The sequence below is a fragment of the Coenobita brevimanus genome, chromosome 9, assembly GCF_032717465.1.
Source record: "Coenobita brevimanus isolate Jiangsu-jjx chromosome 9, ASM3271746v2, whole genome shotgun sequence".
Taxonomy (NCBI): domain Eukaryota; kingdom Metazoa; phylum Arthropoda; class Malacostraca; order Decapoda; family Coenobitidae; genus Coenobita; species Coenobita brevimanus.
The window spans coordinates 7,629,383-7,647,871 of record NC_136962.1 but is presented as its reverse complement, the minus strand read 5'-3'; the positions used below and the strand labels follow the sequence as shown (position 1 = coordinate 7,647,871).

Genomic DNA, 18,489 nt, shown 5'->3' with positions numbered 1-18,489 from the left:
CTGATAAGGGAAATGAAACAGCGAGGAGAGAGAATGTAAACAGGTGAAAGTGAAAGATAGTAGGTAGGAACAGAGAGAGAGAGAGAATGATTTTATAGCTCTTACCCTTCGACTGCTTCCAACTTCGATCACCAAGTTACTCCATCTCATCCAGAGAGAGAGAGAGAGAGAGAGAGAGAAACCAATAGACAGCCAGGGAGAATGAGAGGGGGGAACAAGCACACGAAGAGGTCGGGGGGGTGGGGGAAGAAGGAGAGACAGAGAGAGTGAGTGAAACTGAGAGAAGAATGAGGAGACTAAGAAGGAGATAGACTGAAAGAAAGAGGGAGGAAGAAAAGGTGGAGGAAGAAAAGAGAAGAGGTAGTTACGTGGAGAGAAGGAAGATGATTTCATGAAGTGGGTGATTAAAGAGAAGGAGGTGCAGAGAACTGAGAGAGAGAGAGAGAGAGAGAGAGAGAGAGAGAGAGAGAGAGAGAGAGAGAGAGAAATAAAAGTTCATGGATAACAAATTCGAGGGAGAAGAGGGAAGAAAGGCTATATGAAAGAAAAGGAAGAAGAGGAAGAGGAAGACTAAGAGGAAGAGAAAGGGGAAGGAAAGAAAGATGAGAAAAGGAGGAGAAGAAGGAGGAGGAGGAGGAGAAGGAGGAGGAGGAGGAGGAGAAGGAGGAGGAGGAGGAAGGAAAGGAAGAGGGGGCAGAGGAAAAAGGGTAAAGAAAAGACTAAGGGGAGTGTGGAGGAAGACACGTGTGTAAAAAGTATGCATTATAAAGCAGTTTGGTAAAAAAGTGAAGGAAAAGAATGTAGTTTTGAGTAATGTATCTAAGGAAGGAAGAAGGTGACTGAGATGGAGAGGAAGACGGAACAAGATCTGGCATTCTTGTCTGTTAAGGAAGCTCCCTATCACCTCGTCTTTAGCGATTTATTTTGGGATATGGCTGGTTTATATCCTTTTGTAGGCTATTTATGCCGTATGGTGAAATTAGAAGGATTTGTATAACGCGAAGGACAGTAAGGTGTAATAAGCAAAATAAGTCGCTTAGGAAAAGGTGTTTGGGAGCATCCTTATCGGGCGTGAATACCAGCCTCAGACTATCTCGAACCGGCTCGAATCGGCGTGAATCGAATCGCCTTGACCTCTCATTAACTAGATGTAAAAATTCTAACTGATATGTCATCTCAAAGTATTTCTTGACTGATTTTTTTTTTTTTTTTTGACAAGATTTCATACAGCGATATGTTACAATATATTTCGTTATGGTTCAGGGCAGTGCGTTGTAGTTCGCTATGTGACGTTACAACACTGCGTCTCAGTTTAATACATTACCTCACAACATATTACGTAATTGCGCAATAACTACATCGTTCAGTTCATTATGGCAGTTCATCACATTACGTCATAGTACATTACCTACCTTAATTACATTGCAGTATATTACGTCACAATATATTACCTATTTTGTGTACGTTGCAGCACATTACGGGTGCGTAGCACCCATCTAGCAGCAAACTCTCATTCCTTTTCTGTCCATCTCTCTAATGCAGGAGTTAACCGTTACTCCCAGTCCTTCATTTATGCAACAGGTCAGCTCTGGAACTGTCTCCCTTTGTCTGTATTTCCTGCTTCCTATGAGCTCCAGTCTTTCAAACGCAGTGTGTCCAGGCATCTCGTAATGATCGGATCTTGAATTTGGCTCTTTCTTGTATTTTGTTTTTCTCTTGGAAGGAACAATAATTGCAGGCCCGCGGCCTTTGGTTCCTTCTTCCTGGCATAAAAAAAAAAAACACAGTAAATTACAGTACAGTACAGTACATTACTTCACTATAAATTACAGTGCACTATGTCACGGTAGATTCTACTAGAGTACATACATCTCAGTGCTTCATGTAGAGTACATTGCGTCGGAGTGACCTACGCTACAGTACGTCACATTTAAGTACGTCACAGTTCATTATCTTACAGTGAATTATGTAACACTACAGTAAATTACGGTTGATTATGTAATTCAGTTATAACACATTACGCCCCATTACGAAGCAGTGCATTACGTCATAAATAAATACGTGCTTTCCAAGATAACTAATTTTTAAGGGAAATATTCAAGGTTGCATAAAAGACTCCATAACACCTCTTCCTTAGCGATTTATTGTCCATACCCATAGACATTTTCTTATATATTTTTTCCATACCTTTACTATCGGCACTACTTAAGTCACTACAGTACCAAGCAAGGGGATGTAGAAACTTCGTAGCCACCATTTATATATATGTAACTCTTTAGTCTTGTAATATTTAAGTCTTGAGTTTTGGTTAAAGTTATTTTGGTAATCGAAGAGCAGGAGGAGTTAAAGATGAATACAGGGAGTTGATCTTGATTTATTATCTTCAGAGAAAGTCTAAGTTGAGCAGCGTATGTATTACACAGGGACTTAATATACTAAGTCTAGTCGGACCCCTCTTCTTATTTGATCTCTCCACTACCTGCCGGTTCTATGGCCAGCCCCTTTCTGAGCTCTGATTCCTACATTCTCGTTTAGCAGGGGTCGTGTCACGTGGGCTATACTGTTGTGAAGCTTCTAGAACACTGTATGTCTGTGTGAATGTACAGCTTCCAGTGCTTATCCAGCATTCCTTCACTTTAAGAGTTGCAAGCTAATTTCCTTTTGCTTGATTCTCGCTGATACACTACCTATCTCACACCCTGGCTTGGTGCTTCTATCTATCTATCTATCTGTCTATCTATCTATGAGTTGTATTATTATAATATGGAGTCCTGACAGGGACACTGAGGTGTGGTGTGCAGAATAAGTCGCTATGGAAAAGGTGTCACGTAATCAGCAAACCCACCTATAGATACGACCCCAGGAACAAGGAACTAAGCCAAGATTCACTCACTCTTATGCTTGCTCTTCATTGTTTTGCCCCGAAACTCACACTCCATCAGTCTTGTGAGGAGGAAGTGCCCTTGCTAGTCATACTTTGTTAGTCACTGACACTGCAAGGATAAATCATCATCATCACTATCATCAGTGTCATCCTCATTATCATCACCATTACTACCATCATCATCACCATAACTACCATCATCATTATCATCATCATTATCTTTATCACCATCATCATTATTACAATTATCAACACGATAATTACCACCATCACCATTATTACCATCATCATCATTATTACTAACATCATCATCATCATCATCATCATCACAATCATCACCAGCACCACCAGCACATTTTATACTCCCTGGAAGATGTAGTGAGATAAGAAACAGAGACCATGAAAGACAACGTAGGAGAGTAGCAGAACTATCATCATATCCCGTGCAATGGGCCACTCACTCATCTACATGGCATTCAAGCCCCTGGAATCCTGGCCCCATCGTGTAGGCCTGAAGCAGTGAAGGGAAAATATGTTAATGGGCATCACGAAACAGAGCCTTTCAATTTTATTTCCTGGTTATTTTGTACCTCTCTCTCTCTCTCTCTCTCTCTCTCTCTCTCTCTCTTTCTCTCTCAAACCTGCCTGTGAACCTACATCAACAAATAAATATAGTTTTGGTTAATTTGTAATCTTAACTATCTATCTATCTACTGCCAGACGCCTTAATCTCGTAAGGGGTGGCCACAAATTAATCACCTCCATGTCGCCCTGTCCTCTGCCATTTCACTGCCCTGCTCCCAGCTCAAACACCCCCTCTCTCATATACCTCTCCTCTCCAACCCTCCATCTCGTCTTTGGCCTACCCCTCCCTCTCACCCCCTTTACCTCGCTCACATACTCTCTCCTCGTTAGTCTCTCGCTTTCCTAATTGTATTAGCACTTAAACCAAGCGTACAAACTCAGGAAGAGATTAAATGAGTAGGTCCTATTTATGGTTATTTCTTCTTAACCCTTGTCTGTCTTATGGAACACACCCATCGACCACGGTAAGCAACTTCGGCAGGGCCGTCCTACACATACAGTATTGTACAGTTTGTACACCGTGTAGGGATCCGGCATCCCCTTGTGATACACAGCACCACCACGTGTAGGCTTCTCATCTGCATCGGTAATTACTGTGATGCCCCAGAAACTCAATTTTTCCTCTGTAAAATGCGGGTTTTATAACTACATAAGAACACCGTTTTAATCGGCAAAACTATAAACCCTCTTGGCTGATAAAACTTGCCTGTATAATGGCCGGGTTTAAAATTTATACAGGGCATTATATCAACCATTTGCTTCAGCAGAAGTAAACCTCTGACGTGTATAAGCATGATCATCTACGCTGATATATTATGTATGGATTTGGGGACAATCTGTGTCATGCTACGTGTTCTAGGGTCGACTTATCGTCCTTAGAACACTAGCTACTGAGCTGGGGTTCTCTTTCTAGACTGGATGTAGAATACACAAGAGGGGCATAAAAACTGGGGTCGACCAACCTTACATGTATATTACCTTAATTAAACAGAGAACAGATTACGGTATTAATATTATACACTGGTCAAGTTAACCCTATTCGGTGCAACCCTTGGCTATTTCCCACACTTACGACCCTAGTATCGTGAAAAGAATCTTGAGTAATATTATTGGTTTGACGAAGTGAAAGGAACGCATTCGGACACGTCGGCGCCGTTGCAAGGCAAGGCCGCCAAACATAACGTACCGCACCCGCGCGCACTGAAACACACACACACACACACACACGTTTAACTATTATCAAATTTAAAATTAATGTAAATATCAAATGACCATATATTTTACCATTCACCAACGCTTATCATGTTTGCCATACAGTATATCAAAGCTGTAGGCTATATTTTCAGTCTGAGGGCTGCAGTATCAATAAACCGTTTACTGTTGTCTCACACAGACACACCGTCCATAACATGGAAGTTGATAGCTTACACATCTTCCTCATCATCATCACCACCCTTCCTCCCTCACACTCACCACCTCCCATCTTCCTCACCACCACCTTCCCTCCCTCCATCACCCTCACTACCACCGCTTTTTTTCTCACCACCATCTCTCTCACTCACTCGCCACCACTAATACTCTCCCTTTCTTCCTTACCAACATAACTCCTAAACCCACTTTCAGTGGATTTACTACTAGGTAGACTAGTTGATGGAGAGGTAGCTATTAGTCAAGGAAATCTAATAATGTAAGCATGTAAATAATTTCTGGTTATACATGCAAGTATTTTTTTTTTATGTAAGAAAGAAGGAACCAAAGGGCAGGACCTACAAATTGCTCCCTCCAAGAAAAAAACGACAGCTGAGCCAAATTCAAGATCAGTTCATTTCGAGATGCCTGGACACTGTGTATGAAAGACTGGAGACCGTAGGCAGTAAGAAAAACAGAGATGGAGACAATTCCAGAGTTGAACTGTTACATACATGAATGACTGGAGCAACGGTTAACTCTTGCATTAGAGAGTTGGACAGAAAAGGGCTGAGTTTGTTGCTAAGACGGGTGCTGCGTGCCTGCCGTGGTGGTGGAGGGATGCAAGCAGACAGTTCAGAGGAGCAGTGACCATTGAAGTGGCGATATAAAAGAGACAATGATGCAACAGTGCCGCGAAGAGATAGAGGTTGAAGGGAGCTAGTAAGAGGAAAGTTAATGAGACGAAAAGTCTCCGACTCCATCCTGTTGAGAAGAACTGTGTGGGGAGCCTCCCCACACATGACAGCTGTGCTCTACACAGGAGCGAATAAAACCCGTGTATAAAGTCAACAACTGTGCAGGGCCGTGGGTTAGGGCTTTCTGACTAAAACCTCCCTAAGAGTCCAGTCCTGCTGTGGACTAAAAATGGAAAATACATAATGATGATGAGAATACTACCATATATTTCTCTCTAATGACTGAATATAATATTTAGCTAAGCGAGTTTCAGCCACACTCAAAAAAAGTGTGTAACCAGGATACGGGACGAGGACCTAACTCGCTATGTATCCCACCAACCACTTTCCCCAACCTCCTCCCTTTAGAAAGTAGTTATTTATTTTTCAAATGTCATTACCACTATATAATATGAATTTATAGAAGTAAAAGATTATTCTTATTAATTAATTTTACACGTGTGGTGTGAGGACTGTGTTGGTGCGTGAGGACTGTGTTGGTGTGTGAGGACTGGTGGTGTGTGAGGATTGTGTTGAGTGAGGACAGTGGTGGTGTGAGGACTGGTGGTGTGGGAGGACTGTGGTGGTGTGAGGACTGTGGTGGTGTGTGACGATTGCGTTGGTGTGTGAGGACTGTGTTGGTGAGTGAGGACTGTGGTGGTGTGTGAGGACTGTGGTGGTGTGTGAGGATTGTGCTCGTGTGTGAGGTCTGTGGTGGTTTGTGAGGTTTGTGTTGGTGTGTGAAATATAATCTATTCGTGAGAACAAAAGACTCGACCTTCTCATGGACCCACTTCACGTATAACTAAGGAGTGAGAAACAGGTAGACCTTTATCATACAAATGGATGGCGAGTGAGAAAGGGCCGGGGAGAACAGGAGGTAGATAAGGCAGAAGGCGGTAGATGTACGGGAGATAAATGCTTGAAAAGGCATACATATTGCATAATAAATGCAAAATTCCACATCAACAGCCTTGTGCCTTACCTACCTCCTATTCTGCCTGCCCCTATGTTGTATAATAAAGGTCTACCTGCTTCTCACTTCTTACTTACAGCTGAAGGAGGTCCTTGAGAAGGCTGAATCTGTTGTCACCAATATATTATATGGGTATTTCTAAATCTGAGTACTGCAAATTAAAATTGAAGGGCACAGAGAAATATTTAGTTATAACCAATTATTCAAAAGGCACGGTAGCTCTATTTGCTCATGCTACTCCCCAAGGAGTATTCAGAGCAATGCAATAACAAACATTCAATTTTGAATAGTTATACCCAAAACATCATCAATATACAGTATACATCAATAGTTATTCAGTGGGGCAGTCAATCCCAAAATACCGACAAATTAGTCAGTAGACTGTCCTTCTGATGTCAGTTTATTAGTAATTTCCCACTGGTCAATCACTAGCCTATCACTGAGACCTTTGTCGGTCAGCCAGTCAGTCTCTCCAGAAGTCAGTCCCTTGATCCTTTGTTAGTAGTCACCACGAGAAAATGCAGCTGCCAGTCAAAGCTCCGTACATGCGGGGTCATTATTAAATTCTTACGAGTAGACTGTTAACCAGGAAAGGTGCCAGTCTTTGGATTACCGAATCGCTTAGAGCAGCCTGTAGCTTCCTGGTTAAAACCTATATCTCTATTAAAAGGAGAACAAGCTGTTCCCTGGTTAATGCACAGGCACAGTGTGGATATGAGGGGTTAGGTCCAGAGCCTTGCCTGGCTCTTTCAAGGGAGACAGCAGTCAATCAGGCCCCAGCTCCTCTCCACTGCGAGACCATGCTTCATTTCAGCTGATCCACCCCCTGCAGCATCGACCCCTGGTAGGTTAAAATGATCCCGACGGGTGCCAATTAACTAACAAGGCCCTCAGTGACCCACAGCCCGTCACAGGTCGAAAGAGTAGTAACCGTTAACTCGGGGTTATCCATGCCTATGCTTCTAATCTATGTATTTTCCGGCGGTATTTGATCCTACGCACTCGAACATCCTTTTTACTCTACACTTACAACTAATATAAGTAAGCTGGAGGATTCTTATGCTGCAAGATCCTCACCTTCCGTATCTCTATTTACAACTATCATATAAGGAAATTTTTTAACAAAAATATGATCCGTATATAACGTAAACTCAGTCATAATCTATATATACATATTCACAGACATGCATATTCATTCTTAATTTCCAAAACAAGACTTTCACTGATTGGTCATGTTACTATAGCATTTCATACATACTTTATTTCAATGCTGATCACAGGTGTGCTTGTGACATACTTGACATTGTTTCGTGGACGATTTTACTTTAGGGCGATTCTGAGTGTATCTTGGACCATAAAGAGACTCCAGGCATGAATGACACTTGTGCCGCTTGCCTGACCTATTCTCATGTGTTACTTCTGGACGGCCTCCTCTACATCTCCCTGTTCGAGCATCAGATTCATCTTAGCTATTGTATTCCTGGTCAGACCACAAGCCTGAACTTTTCTTCTTTCAATTTGCGGATTACACAATGCCTTCACTAACTGCCAGCCATAGGAGATTGAAGCAATTTCTCTTGGGTCCTGATTATTATATAACGAATAAATTGTCTGTGAATTTACTCTGGCAGTGTCGACAATGTAGCCAAGGTCATTCACTGTCCATCTTCTAGATTTAGTGTGTACTGTATGAAAACTTATTCTCTGGTCCATAATGTCAGTGCCTCCTTTTGTGAAGTCATACAATTTAAAGTTTTTTTTTTTTTTTTTTCCAAATCATTATCCTTGGTAATGCCTAATATAGGGGAAACTGTGCTCAGAAGTAACACATTTTTCTTACCTTTGCTTTTGGTGGGTGTTACATAGTTTTCAGTGTCATTTCCTCCCTGTGTTTCTTCCAGTAAATTTGGTATGAGCTATCTTCCCTTTCTGTGACTGTCTTTATCTCTGGTGGTATGCCTTTCCTAGTAGAATCTATAGTACCTAAGGCTGAGATACCTTGTGTTTGAAGCCACTCCAGTATCTCTATACTGGTGTACAATCTATCCAGGCTAATAATCCTACCTCTAAGGTCGACTGAGGCTTGTAACTGACTTACCAGAGCTTTCACTGTTGGGACTGTACCGCGTATGTAGTGTGGTCCTGGCTCTCCAGGTTTACCTGAATATACAGCTGTCCTAAAGGTAAATGGATATCTAACAGCATTAATAGATTTATATTGGAGGCCGTAGAGTACGGGTTTGCTCTTATTGTAGTCTGAACCCTATTTGTGTTCTGCACCCATACAACGTTTCATCAGTGGTCAAGGAGTCACCTGGCTCTAACACAGAGCAACAACAATAACTGCTGTTCAAAAAGCTCCCTGATTGCTGCAAACCGATCGTGTACCCATCTCTGGTGTCTGGTATCAATGTTGATCGTGTACCCATCTCTGGTGTCTGGTATCAATGTTGATCGTGTACCCATCTCTGGTGTCTGGTATCTATGTTGATCGTGTACCCATCTCTGGTGTCTGGTATCAGTGTTGATCGTGTACCCATCTCTGGTGTCTGGTATCAATGTTGATCGTGTACCCATCTCTGGTGTCTGGTATCAATGTTGTTAAAAGTTATGCTGGCATGTAAGAAACCAAATCGTTTTACAGACATGACGGCTCCAAATATTGGGTGACCAAACCCTTCCATGAAGAGACGATTATAGCAATATTTATTTTGTCCCAACAAGCCTCTTGGATAGAGCAGGCCAAAAAAGCTTTTCAATTCAATGGGATCAGTCATCTTGACGTGTGTTGGTATTTCAGCACTGTCAGTATTAAAAATTTCGGTAATTATGCCTTGTGTTAGCATGGGTTACAATACCATCAATCATATTAGATGTTATAAACAACTCCCATGCCAATATTTCTGTATAAGCTGACCTTGCTTCTCCTAACAAACATCCTTCACTAGGCAATACCTTCTCAACAGGCCTGCCTTCTGTATGATTGGTCCATGTTATTGACTTACCTATATCTGATTTTCTCTGAGGTTTCTCTAAAATGCAGGTATATTCCCTGAGCTCGTGTGGCAGGACAAATTCGTCATAATTTTGTTTGTTCAAGCATTGGTCCAAAGTACTGATTAATCTATTTTTCACCAGTAGCTTTCTGTTTCTGAGTCATCATTCTGATCCTCATCTTCATCGTCGCCCTCAGCTACTCTATCCAAGGCAAGGTCATCATCATCATCATCGCCAACTACCTCTTCCAAGTAATCTTCGACTGGGTCGTGAACATAGTCGAAAGTAAAAGCCATGACTACGTCCGTCAGCACATCCACCCCGTTCCCTAATTATTGCTAACTAACCGTCGTCCGGTACGCCTACACGAGAGCCGCGAGGTTTGTGTGTGTGTGTGTGTGTGTGTGCATATTACAATACACGTGTGTGTATCTGTGTGCACAATATAATGCACATGTGTGTATCTGTGTGTATGTGTACGAACAACCATTTCATTGGGTATGAGGAGTCACAGAGAAAAAACAATGAATAATACATAGATAATAAAATTAATGAATGAAATAACTATTTCACTAGGTATGAGGAGTCATAAAGTATGAACAATGAATAATACATAGAAAATAAAGTAGCTTTAATGAAAATAGGAAATGTATCGTACGTCTGGAAGCTGTGTTGATGCCCGTTAGGCTTGCGTAGGCTAAGGTCCCAGATATTCCACTCATCTTTGAGCGTTTTCTTTTTGTTTAGCGCTCTCCACGGGGAAAAATCGTTAATTTTAGAGAAAATGCTCGTTTCAACCCAGTTTTTTCGCTCAGAATCACCATTTGTTGTGTTTCCAGTAATTTAATAAGAAAACAATCGTGAGACATGCATTGCTTACAAACTAGAGTTTATTGGTAAAAATTAGTTAGGGCGTATCAAAAATGATACGGGTTGCACCGAATAGGGTTAATTAAGGGTACACAATAGGACTAGTTGACTCTGGCCCAGGCTGCTGTGGTCTTGGGCTCCTTACAGGTGTCTCCAGGGTGCGGGAGGTAGCTAGTCAGATGTGCCCTCTCGCAGGAGGCACAGGGCTACTGCCAAGGGCTGGGTAGTCCAGAGTGGGCTGCTGGTCGGCGTGGAGAGAGGCCCTTCCCTAGTGGGGCCTCGGTGGAGAAGGCAGCCCTCTGGACTGGGGCAGAACAGGGCGTGCTTGCCTCCGCCTACTCCCGGAGGAGGACTGCCTGCTGGTGGGGCTGGGGAGGTCATGCTCTGGAGACCTGGGGGTGCCCCTGGGCATCTGAGGGATGCAGTCTCGTCTGGGTCGAGTTGCCATCAGGAGCTGCCTGGAGTGTCCCTTCCCCGTGGAGTTCGATAGCAGGGGGCATCACCTGGGAGCTGGCTGCAGGGCACTGACTCCCAGACTCATGATAGGGCCTCACCAGAGCTCCTCCAGCTGCAACTACTCCGGGGAACTGCACCTGTGGGGAGAGAGAGAAGGGTGTCCCAGTTGGCTTCTTGGTGGGTGGTGAAGCAAGCAAGGGACTTCCTCTGTACAGGTAGTCACAAGGGCAGTGGACGAGGGGAGCACGGTGGCCGTCCCCTCTTTCCCGACGCTGACGGTGGCCGTTGTTGTGGTTCCACTTGCCCCTGAGACAGCAGGCGAAGGGCATATGGTGGCCATCCCTTTGTTCCCAGTGTGGACGGTGACCGTCACCGCGGTTCAGCCCTTCTCTGGGGTGTCAGCCAGGAGATGTACGGTGGCTGTTCTCCCCTTTCTGGTGTGGCCGTCACCGCGGTCCTGTGGGGAGTAGCAGAAGAAGAGTGTACGGTGGCCGTCTCTTCCCTCCCGATGCGGACAGTGGCCATCACCGTGGTGCTGCCTGGGACTGTCCTAAGACAAGTTCCACCCCGATCCTGGCGAGGGCTGGCCCGGCTGTAGGGTAGTCTGCCAGGGCGGGGTTCCTGCTCGTGGTTGTGTTGAGGGGAAGAGGGGTGCAAGGTCATGGGGAATATTGGCCTGTCTCTCCTGGGCTTACGTGTGCCCTGTGCGCCTCCAAGTACTCTGCCCCTGGGGTGGGTGTTGTGACACCCGGGCCGTGGCTTCTCCATGGAGTGTGTTGCGACACTCCTACTGGGGTCTCCCGTTGGGGTGGGCCCTTCAGTCTGTAAGAGGATGCTTACCTTTCAAAAGCTCTGCGATTCTTGTTATTGGTGCATCTGATTTCACACGACCTCGATCAAGTTCAAAGCAGACGAGAAAGCTTTTTAATTTGGTTTTAAAGTACGCTTCAAGACTGCTAACACTTAACCTATTTTAGCTTGCAAATACATCTTTCTATATGTGACTTATTTATTTATATGTTTATTTATTTATTTATTCATTTATTTATTTTGATGCATTTCAGCTATGTCCATACTAAGAGACTGGCTATAATGGCAAAATATTGTTTGCGAAATCACGCCTTGATGTCGCCCTCTGTTATCGGATCGCTGGTTTGAAGCATCTCTCTCTCTCTCTCTCTCTCTCTCTCTCTCTCTCTCTCGTGTGGGACGTATCGCGTTAGAGAAAACGAGGAACTTTCAGTCACTGGAGGGGAGATTCGCGTTGATTTTGATCTGATAATTCCAGTTTTTATTTTCAAGGGTCAAAGGGAATGTCCCCGTTCTTTATTTGTTTTGGAAGACAGAAATCCGTTTGTCTGAGAGAGAGAGAGAGAGAGAGAGAGAGAGAGAGAGAGAGAGAGAGTTAAAAGGGGAATTCTGAAACATCATCATCACCATCATCATCATCATCATCACCCCATCTCCCACTATCGTATGGAGTGGGCAGGAACCAGGAACAGGAACTCACACAAACAGGAAGCTATCAACAAAGCTCCAAGTCATACGGGTTATACATCCATTCACTCATCATTCACCCCTTAGATATTCAAGACTGCATTCCTAAATAAAAAGATAAAAAAAAAATAAAGACTGATATGCATGTAGGATAGACCATTGCATCGAGCGCCAAGATAGAAGAGGGATGTAATGCAAGTCCGTTTTTTCCGTGTTTTTCATTATGGATTCTGTGTAATAATTCTGCGTAATGCGTATCTCCATGCTTACATCCACACACCTCCATCCTTCAATAGAGTAAAAAACTAAGGGCAAGAAATATGTAACTTAAAAAAAATAAAATGAAAATCACTTGTTGAAGATAACCTTACGAAAATATTTAGCTTTTACATAGGGGTAGATGGTGGTGCAGTGGTTAGCATGTGCAGCTCCAGACTGAAATTTCCAGAGGTCGTTTCTCTAGCCGGTGAAGACGGATGGCCTCAGTTTGCGTCCCTCTAGTCTCTCTTCATTCAGCCTATCATTAGGGACCTGCGTGGAATGTTGACTGTTGTGGTTCTTGTTCTAGAGGAAGGCTGAGATTTTAACACATTGGTTGCCTGTCTTAATGAGCCACCTGTAATCAACTGGCGTTCATCTAACATCGTTGTTTCGTCTCCTCCTCCTTTTTCTTCTTCTCCTCCTCCTCCTCCTCCTCCTCTTAGACTTTCTCTTCTTCTTCGACCACTGCTTCTTCCTCCTCCTCCTCCTCCTTCTCCTCCTCTTCTTCCTCCTCCTTCTCCTCCTCTAACACTAACCATATTTTCTTCACCAGGATAACTGCACACAACCCAACTGCCAGTAGCGTGACCCCCAGTACCATCCTGTCTACCCACACAGCCAGTCATGCAGAGGGAGGTGAAAGGTTAAGCAGTCAGGAGGAAGCAAGAGGTCAGCAGGAGGCAGCAGGTCACAGATTGCGAGGTCACGGAAGAGGAAGTGACCTGGAAGTGGATGGTATGGAGCAGGGTGATTTGGATGACCTCTACAGTGAAGAGCTTCCTGATGGTGCTGGCTTCAGTGTGGATGAGACCAAGGTGAATTGCTTCTTTATATCACTGGCTAGATAAGGATTTTTTTTCCTTTCAATTGTCTTGCTTAATTAGGAAAACGTTTGCGAATTTTCCTGCTTATTTTGAGAAACGTTTGTGAATTTTCCTGCTTAATTATAGAAACGTTTGTCAATTTTCCTGTTTAATTAAAGAAAACGTTTGTGAATTTCCCTGCTTAATTAGAGAAAGGACTTTTAATTATCCTGCTTAACTAGGGAAACGTTTGTGAATTTTCCTGCTCAGTTAGAAACGTTTGTGAATTTTCTTGCTTAAATAGAGAAACGTTTGTGAATTTCCCCGCTTAATTAGGTAAAACGTTTGTGAATTTTCCCTCTTTGAGAAACTTTTATGGATTTCCCTGTATAATTAGAGAAGCTTTTGTGATTTTTCCTGCTTAAATAGAGAAACGTTTATAATTTCCTGCTAAATTAGATAAAATGTTTGTGAATTTTCCTGATTAAGTAGAGAAACGTTTGCGTATTTTCCTGCTGGATTAGAGGAAACGTTTGTGAATTTTCCTGCTTAATTAGATAAACGTTTATGAACTTTCCTACTTCATTAGAGAAACGTTTGTGAAGAGAGTAATTAAGTTATTTTTACCTTTTCACTATAAATGGTTCCTTCCAAGTTCCATATACAGTATATCTCAAGGAAGCAAAATTGCACTATAAGGATACAACGTTGGCTCTCTTTCGTCCTTTTGTCAGTCTCTTTCCCGTAGCTCACTGACACACAAACTGGGATTGTTACTACCCTGCTCATGCTTTCCATAGCACTTCTTCGTGACTGGCACCATATCCTAGTGTTAATCCTGTGTTATAGCTCAGCATTCAAGGAGAGATGGTAATTTTAGGCCAAGTTAAAGCGAACAGAGTATAGCAAATGTGTAAGATTTCGCTAAGTTTGCCTTTTATAGGTAAATGAATATTATTTTCTTAAATTTGTAACTCATATAAACAAACGAATCACAAAACAGACTAGAGAGCAACCCAGATCAGACTTGCTTCTAACCGTAGGAGGATTTACTGCGCCTCAGGGAAAGGACTATCGAATCCTTGTACCATTATCACTCATTTTCTTCTCGTCAGGTGCCAAGTTCGGCCGGCAAGGGGTTAAGACGAGCCTCGAGGGACTTGGGCCTGTCGCATTATTCCCACACAGGTAAGTCCAGTAGGTAATTAGGCTGTATGCACACCTGGCCTACCTTTAATTAAGAAATGATGCTATGGCATTGAGATAGGTGAGCAGGAGTTTGTTTATTCCTGTCTATATCTACTTAGTCATTATCATCATCATCATTATCCTCCTGGCCTCTCATACCCACCTGAGGATGGAGAGAGAGAGAGAGAGAGAGAGAGAGAGAGAGAGAGAGAGAGAGAGAGAGAGAGAGAGAGAGAGAACCATCAACGATATCTCCAGTGAAAAATGGGCCAGACACTCATTCAATCATTGGTCAAGGCCTCGGAATCCTGGCTCTTTCTCACGTTATATTTTGTGGAGGCATTTTTTTTTTCTTATAGATGGGCTTCGTATTACTTGTCAGTTACTATTATACACTATCTATGCCTTAATGACACCCATACACCCAATTGGCATCAGTCTAAGGCTTCTTCTCGACTAGTAGTAGTAGCAGTAGTAGTAGTAGTAGTAGTTGTAGTAGTAGTAGTGGTGGTGGTGGTGGTGGTGGTGGTGGTGGTAGGGTAATAGTAGTAGCAGTAGTTGTAGCTGTAGTAGTGGGACTATTATTATTATCATTATTTTTATTATTATTATTATTGTTATTATTATTATTATTATTATTATTATTATTATTATTATTTTTATTATTATTATTATTATTATTTTTATTATTATTGTTGTTGTTGTTGTTATTATTACTATTATTATTATCATCATCATCCCTTGATTGATTTAAGTTTTCTCCTCGCCACCAGAGTCTGCCCCCCAGCTGCGGTACACGCCCATCGAGCAGACAGTGACCCCTGGGGATCCTGTGTCCCTCAGATGCTCCGCCGTGGGGTCACCTGTACCTGTACTTACCTGGACACGCGACCACCAGCCCCTCCTGCCATCACACAGGTACACTAGTAAATAAATAAACAAAAAGTATGTCCACGATGTACGAAACACTAAGGCACCGTGAACGAAGCATACTGAGACACGCCTAACAACCCTTCCGAGACCATGGGCGGTGCTTCTTTCTGTACCTAAACAGTGCCACTCATCCTGGCAGATCCTTAGAGGTGTCATGAATTCTGAAAAAGCGCTTATGATATGAACGCTAGGAAAATGGAAGTGTTCAGAATTGTTCATCATTTCCCCCCTGTCTTCAGAACATGAGGGAGCGGTTTTCATGCAGCCCTGGAAACGGAATGGGGTCAAAATTGCATGATTAGGATAGTTTTAATATTTTCCTTCTCCAGCCAACTTCAGGGGACTTGATTCAGCTGAGAGTGAGTTATGAGAGATACAGAGTGTTTAGAAAGTATTAAAATGCACTCTACTTCCTACCCGTGTTCAGGACAAGTGGGCAGCTATTATTTTCGTGGTTAGAACAGTTTTAATATTTTTCCTTTCCAACTGCGAGTGAGTCATAGGAGCGGCAGAGTGTTTACAAAGTGTTAAGGTGTACTGTGCTTTCTCCCCGTGTTTAGGACGACGGTGGGCAGCTTCCGCACGGCCCTGGGGGAGGTAGTGAGCCACGTGAACTTGAGCGCCGTGACGGTACGCGAAGATGGCACGTACACCTGCACGGCACACAACACGCACGGCTCCCAGGTGCACTCAGCCAGACTCAATGTTTACGGTGAGTTAGCTTGTTTTTCTTGAGTCCACTGGCATCGTCATCATCACTACCACACTTATCACCACCCTCATCATCATCATCATCACTACCACACCCACCACCACCACCACCACCACCACCACCATCAGCACCATCATCATCCCAACCAAACCAATCCTACCCTGAGCCAAGTGTGTATGTGCTGGGCAAGCCATTTCTAACCTCTTTCTGTTATATCCACCCATCTCAGTCTATATCTGTCTGTCTGTCTGTTTATCCAGTTATCTATCTATCTACCTATCTGTCATTGTGTCTACCTATCAAGAGTTCTTTGTGTCTGCCCATCGATCTATCTGTCTATCTATCCATCCATCTACCTATGTTTCTATCTACTTATCTATGGCCAGACGCCTGAAATCCGGAAGGGGTGACCACAAACAAATCGCCTCCTCAAGAACATGACGTTATGATTCCACGTTTTACCCTGGCGTACATGATTGAACTTTTTTCTTTTTTACAATAACAGTATAGAGGAAAGAAAAACAAAAGAATAAAAAAGATAGTCCGCACACCTGATTACGGCTGACTTCCATTCATTACAAATTTGTTTCAACATGACCCAGTCCTACCTCACTGTGAAGGGGTCAATGTAGTCATCCACGATCCAATTCCCTCTCCACTACGTCTAGCAAGCAGCGTGGTCTGTATCTCTAAATTCACAATCTTTCTTTCATTGGTCAGCCTTCTGTCTCCAAGGACGGTACTTTCATAGTAAACGTTCATGATTAGCTGAATACACGGGTCATCAAGCTGCCCTGCCTCATGTATTTTCCACGACCGATCTACGTGTTTGATTTATCAGTGAAAATTTGATAAAGCGAGTGATGATGGTGACGGAAGCTGATGAGGAAGTTTTGTATCTATAATTCGTTCACTTTAATTTGGCCCAAATTTTCATCCTTTTGCAGCTAACTTAGTTATTTCACGTAGCTCAGTGGCAGAAAAAGACAGTACAGTGCCTCTTCATACTTTCTGTAGCACTTCTTTGTGACTAGCATCAGATAATCTAGGGTTAATCTGTTGCTATAACCCAACGTTCAAGACAGGATGATGCCAATTTTAGGCTAAGGTAATGTGAACAGAGTATAGTGCATGCTGTCTAAGACCATACGTTTGTTGCAATGAACTTAATCAGCTCATCTTTTTCCAGTCCGTCAGCCGCTCCAGTGTAGACATACGGTACATCTCCTTCACTGTCCTTTGGCTGCCATGTTCTTTTCCCACATAACTCATTTCTCACATCATCTCATTCCACATCATCTCTCCACCTGGATCTCCCCACCAAACGACTCATTTCCCTTTCCCCCTCTCTCAGGGCCCCCCTTCGTACGCGCCATGCCAAACGTGACCTCCGTGGCGGGTGAGGACGTGCATCTGTGGTGTCCTGCAGGGGGTTATCCCGCCCCCACCATTACCTGGAGACGAGGCGGTGACCCCCTACCCTCATCACTCAGGTAACTTTCAACCACCACTTCTATAACTACACGAATTTTGTAGATATAGAGATTTATTTTTTTATAGATGCCGTCAACACAGGTGCAATGATATGGTTGCAAGGAGGGAAATTATATGCAATTGCCATGGCAAGGTAGCGACTCTCTCTCATCATCACTAAGTTAACTTTTCTACAATAGGCCACGGAAGGGATTCACAAAAAAAATTACGATTACTCCCTGTCATAACCCAGATTAAATGAAAAGTATGAGACAAGGGAAAATGCCACATTATCCCTCTCCTTGTCTTTCCTGGGTAATAAAAATAGTTGATAATTTCTCTCCTGCAACCAACATTTTTTCTTTTTCTGTGGAGGCAGCATGAGACAGCAGGACTTTACCCCTTCCTTCTGGTTCCTGGAAAAAAAAAATCTGCTACAGAAAGTTGATCCTGATTTGTGTGTGTGTGTGTGTGTGTGTGTGTGTGTGTGTGTGTGTGTGTGTGTGTGTGTGTGTGTGTTTCTGTTCCATAATTTTTGGACCCTACCACATCCCATCCTGAAGTGGAAAAAAAAAGACCAAAATCATAGTGATGGTGATGATGATGATGATGATGATGATGGTGATGATGATGATGGTGATGATGATGATGATGATGATGATGATGGTGATGATGATGATGATGATGGTGATGATGATGATGATGATGGT

At 43.1% G+C, this 18,489-nt stretch overlaps 1 protein-coding gene across 1 annotated transcript in view; it reads left to right on the top strand.

Annotated features, from left to right (window-relative positions):
- The first annotated feature begins 11,573 nt into the window (after positions 1–11,573).
- LOC145409542 (cell adhesion molecule Dscam2-like) overlaps positions 11,574–18,489 on the top strand; it is a 75,695-nt gene continuing 68,779 nt past the window's right edge. The window contains exons 1-6 of the mRNA XM_080279933.1: positions 11,574–11,644; positions 13,224–13,485; positions 14,589–14,661; positions 15,435–15,579; positions 16,155–16,306; positions 17,661–17,799. Of these exons, the coding sequence (XP_080136059.1) occupies positions 11,574–11,644; positions 13,224–13,485; positions 14,589–14,661; positions 15,435–15,579; positions 16,155–16,306; positions 17,661–17,799 (842 nt within the window). The remainder of the gene's footprint in view (positions 11,645–13,223; positions 13,486–14,588; positions 14,662–15,434; positions 15,580–16,154; positions 16,307–17,660; positions 17,800–18,489) is intronic.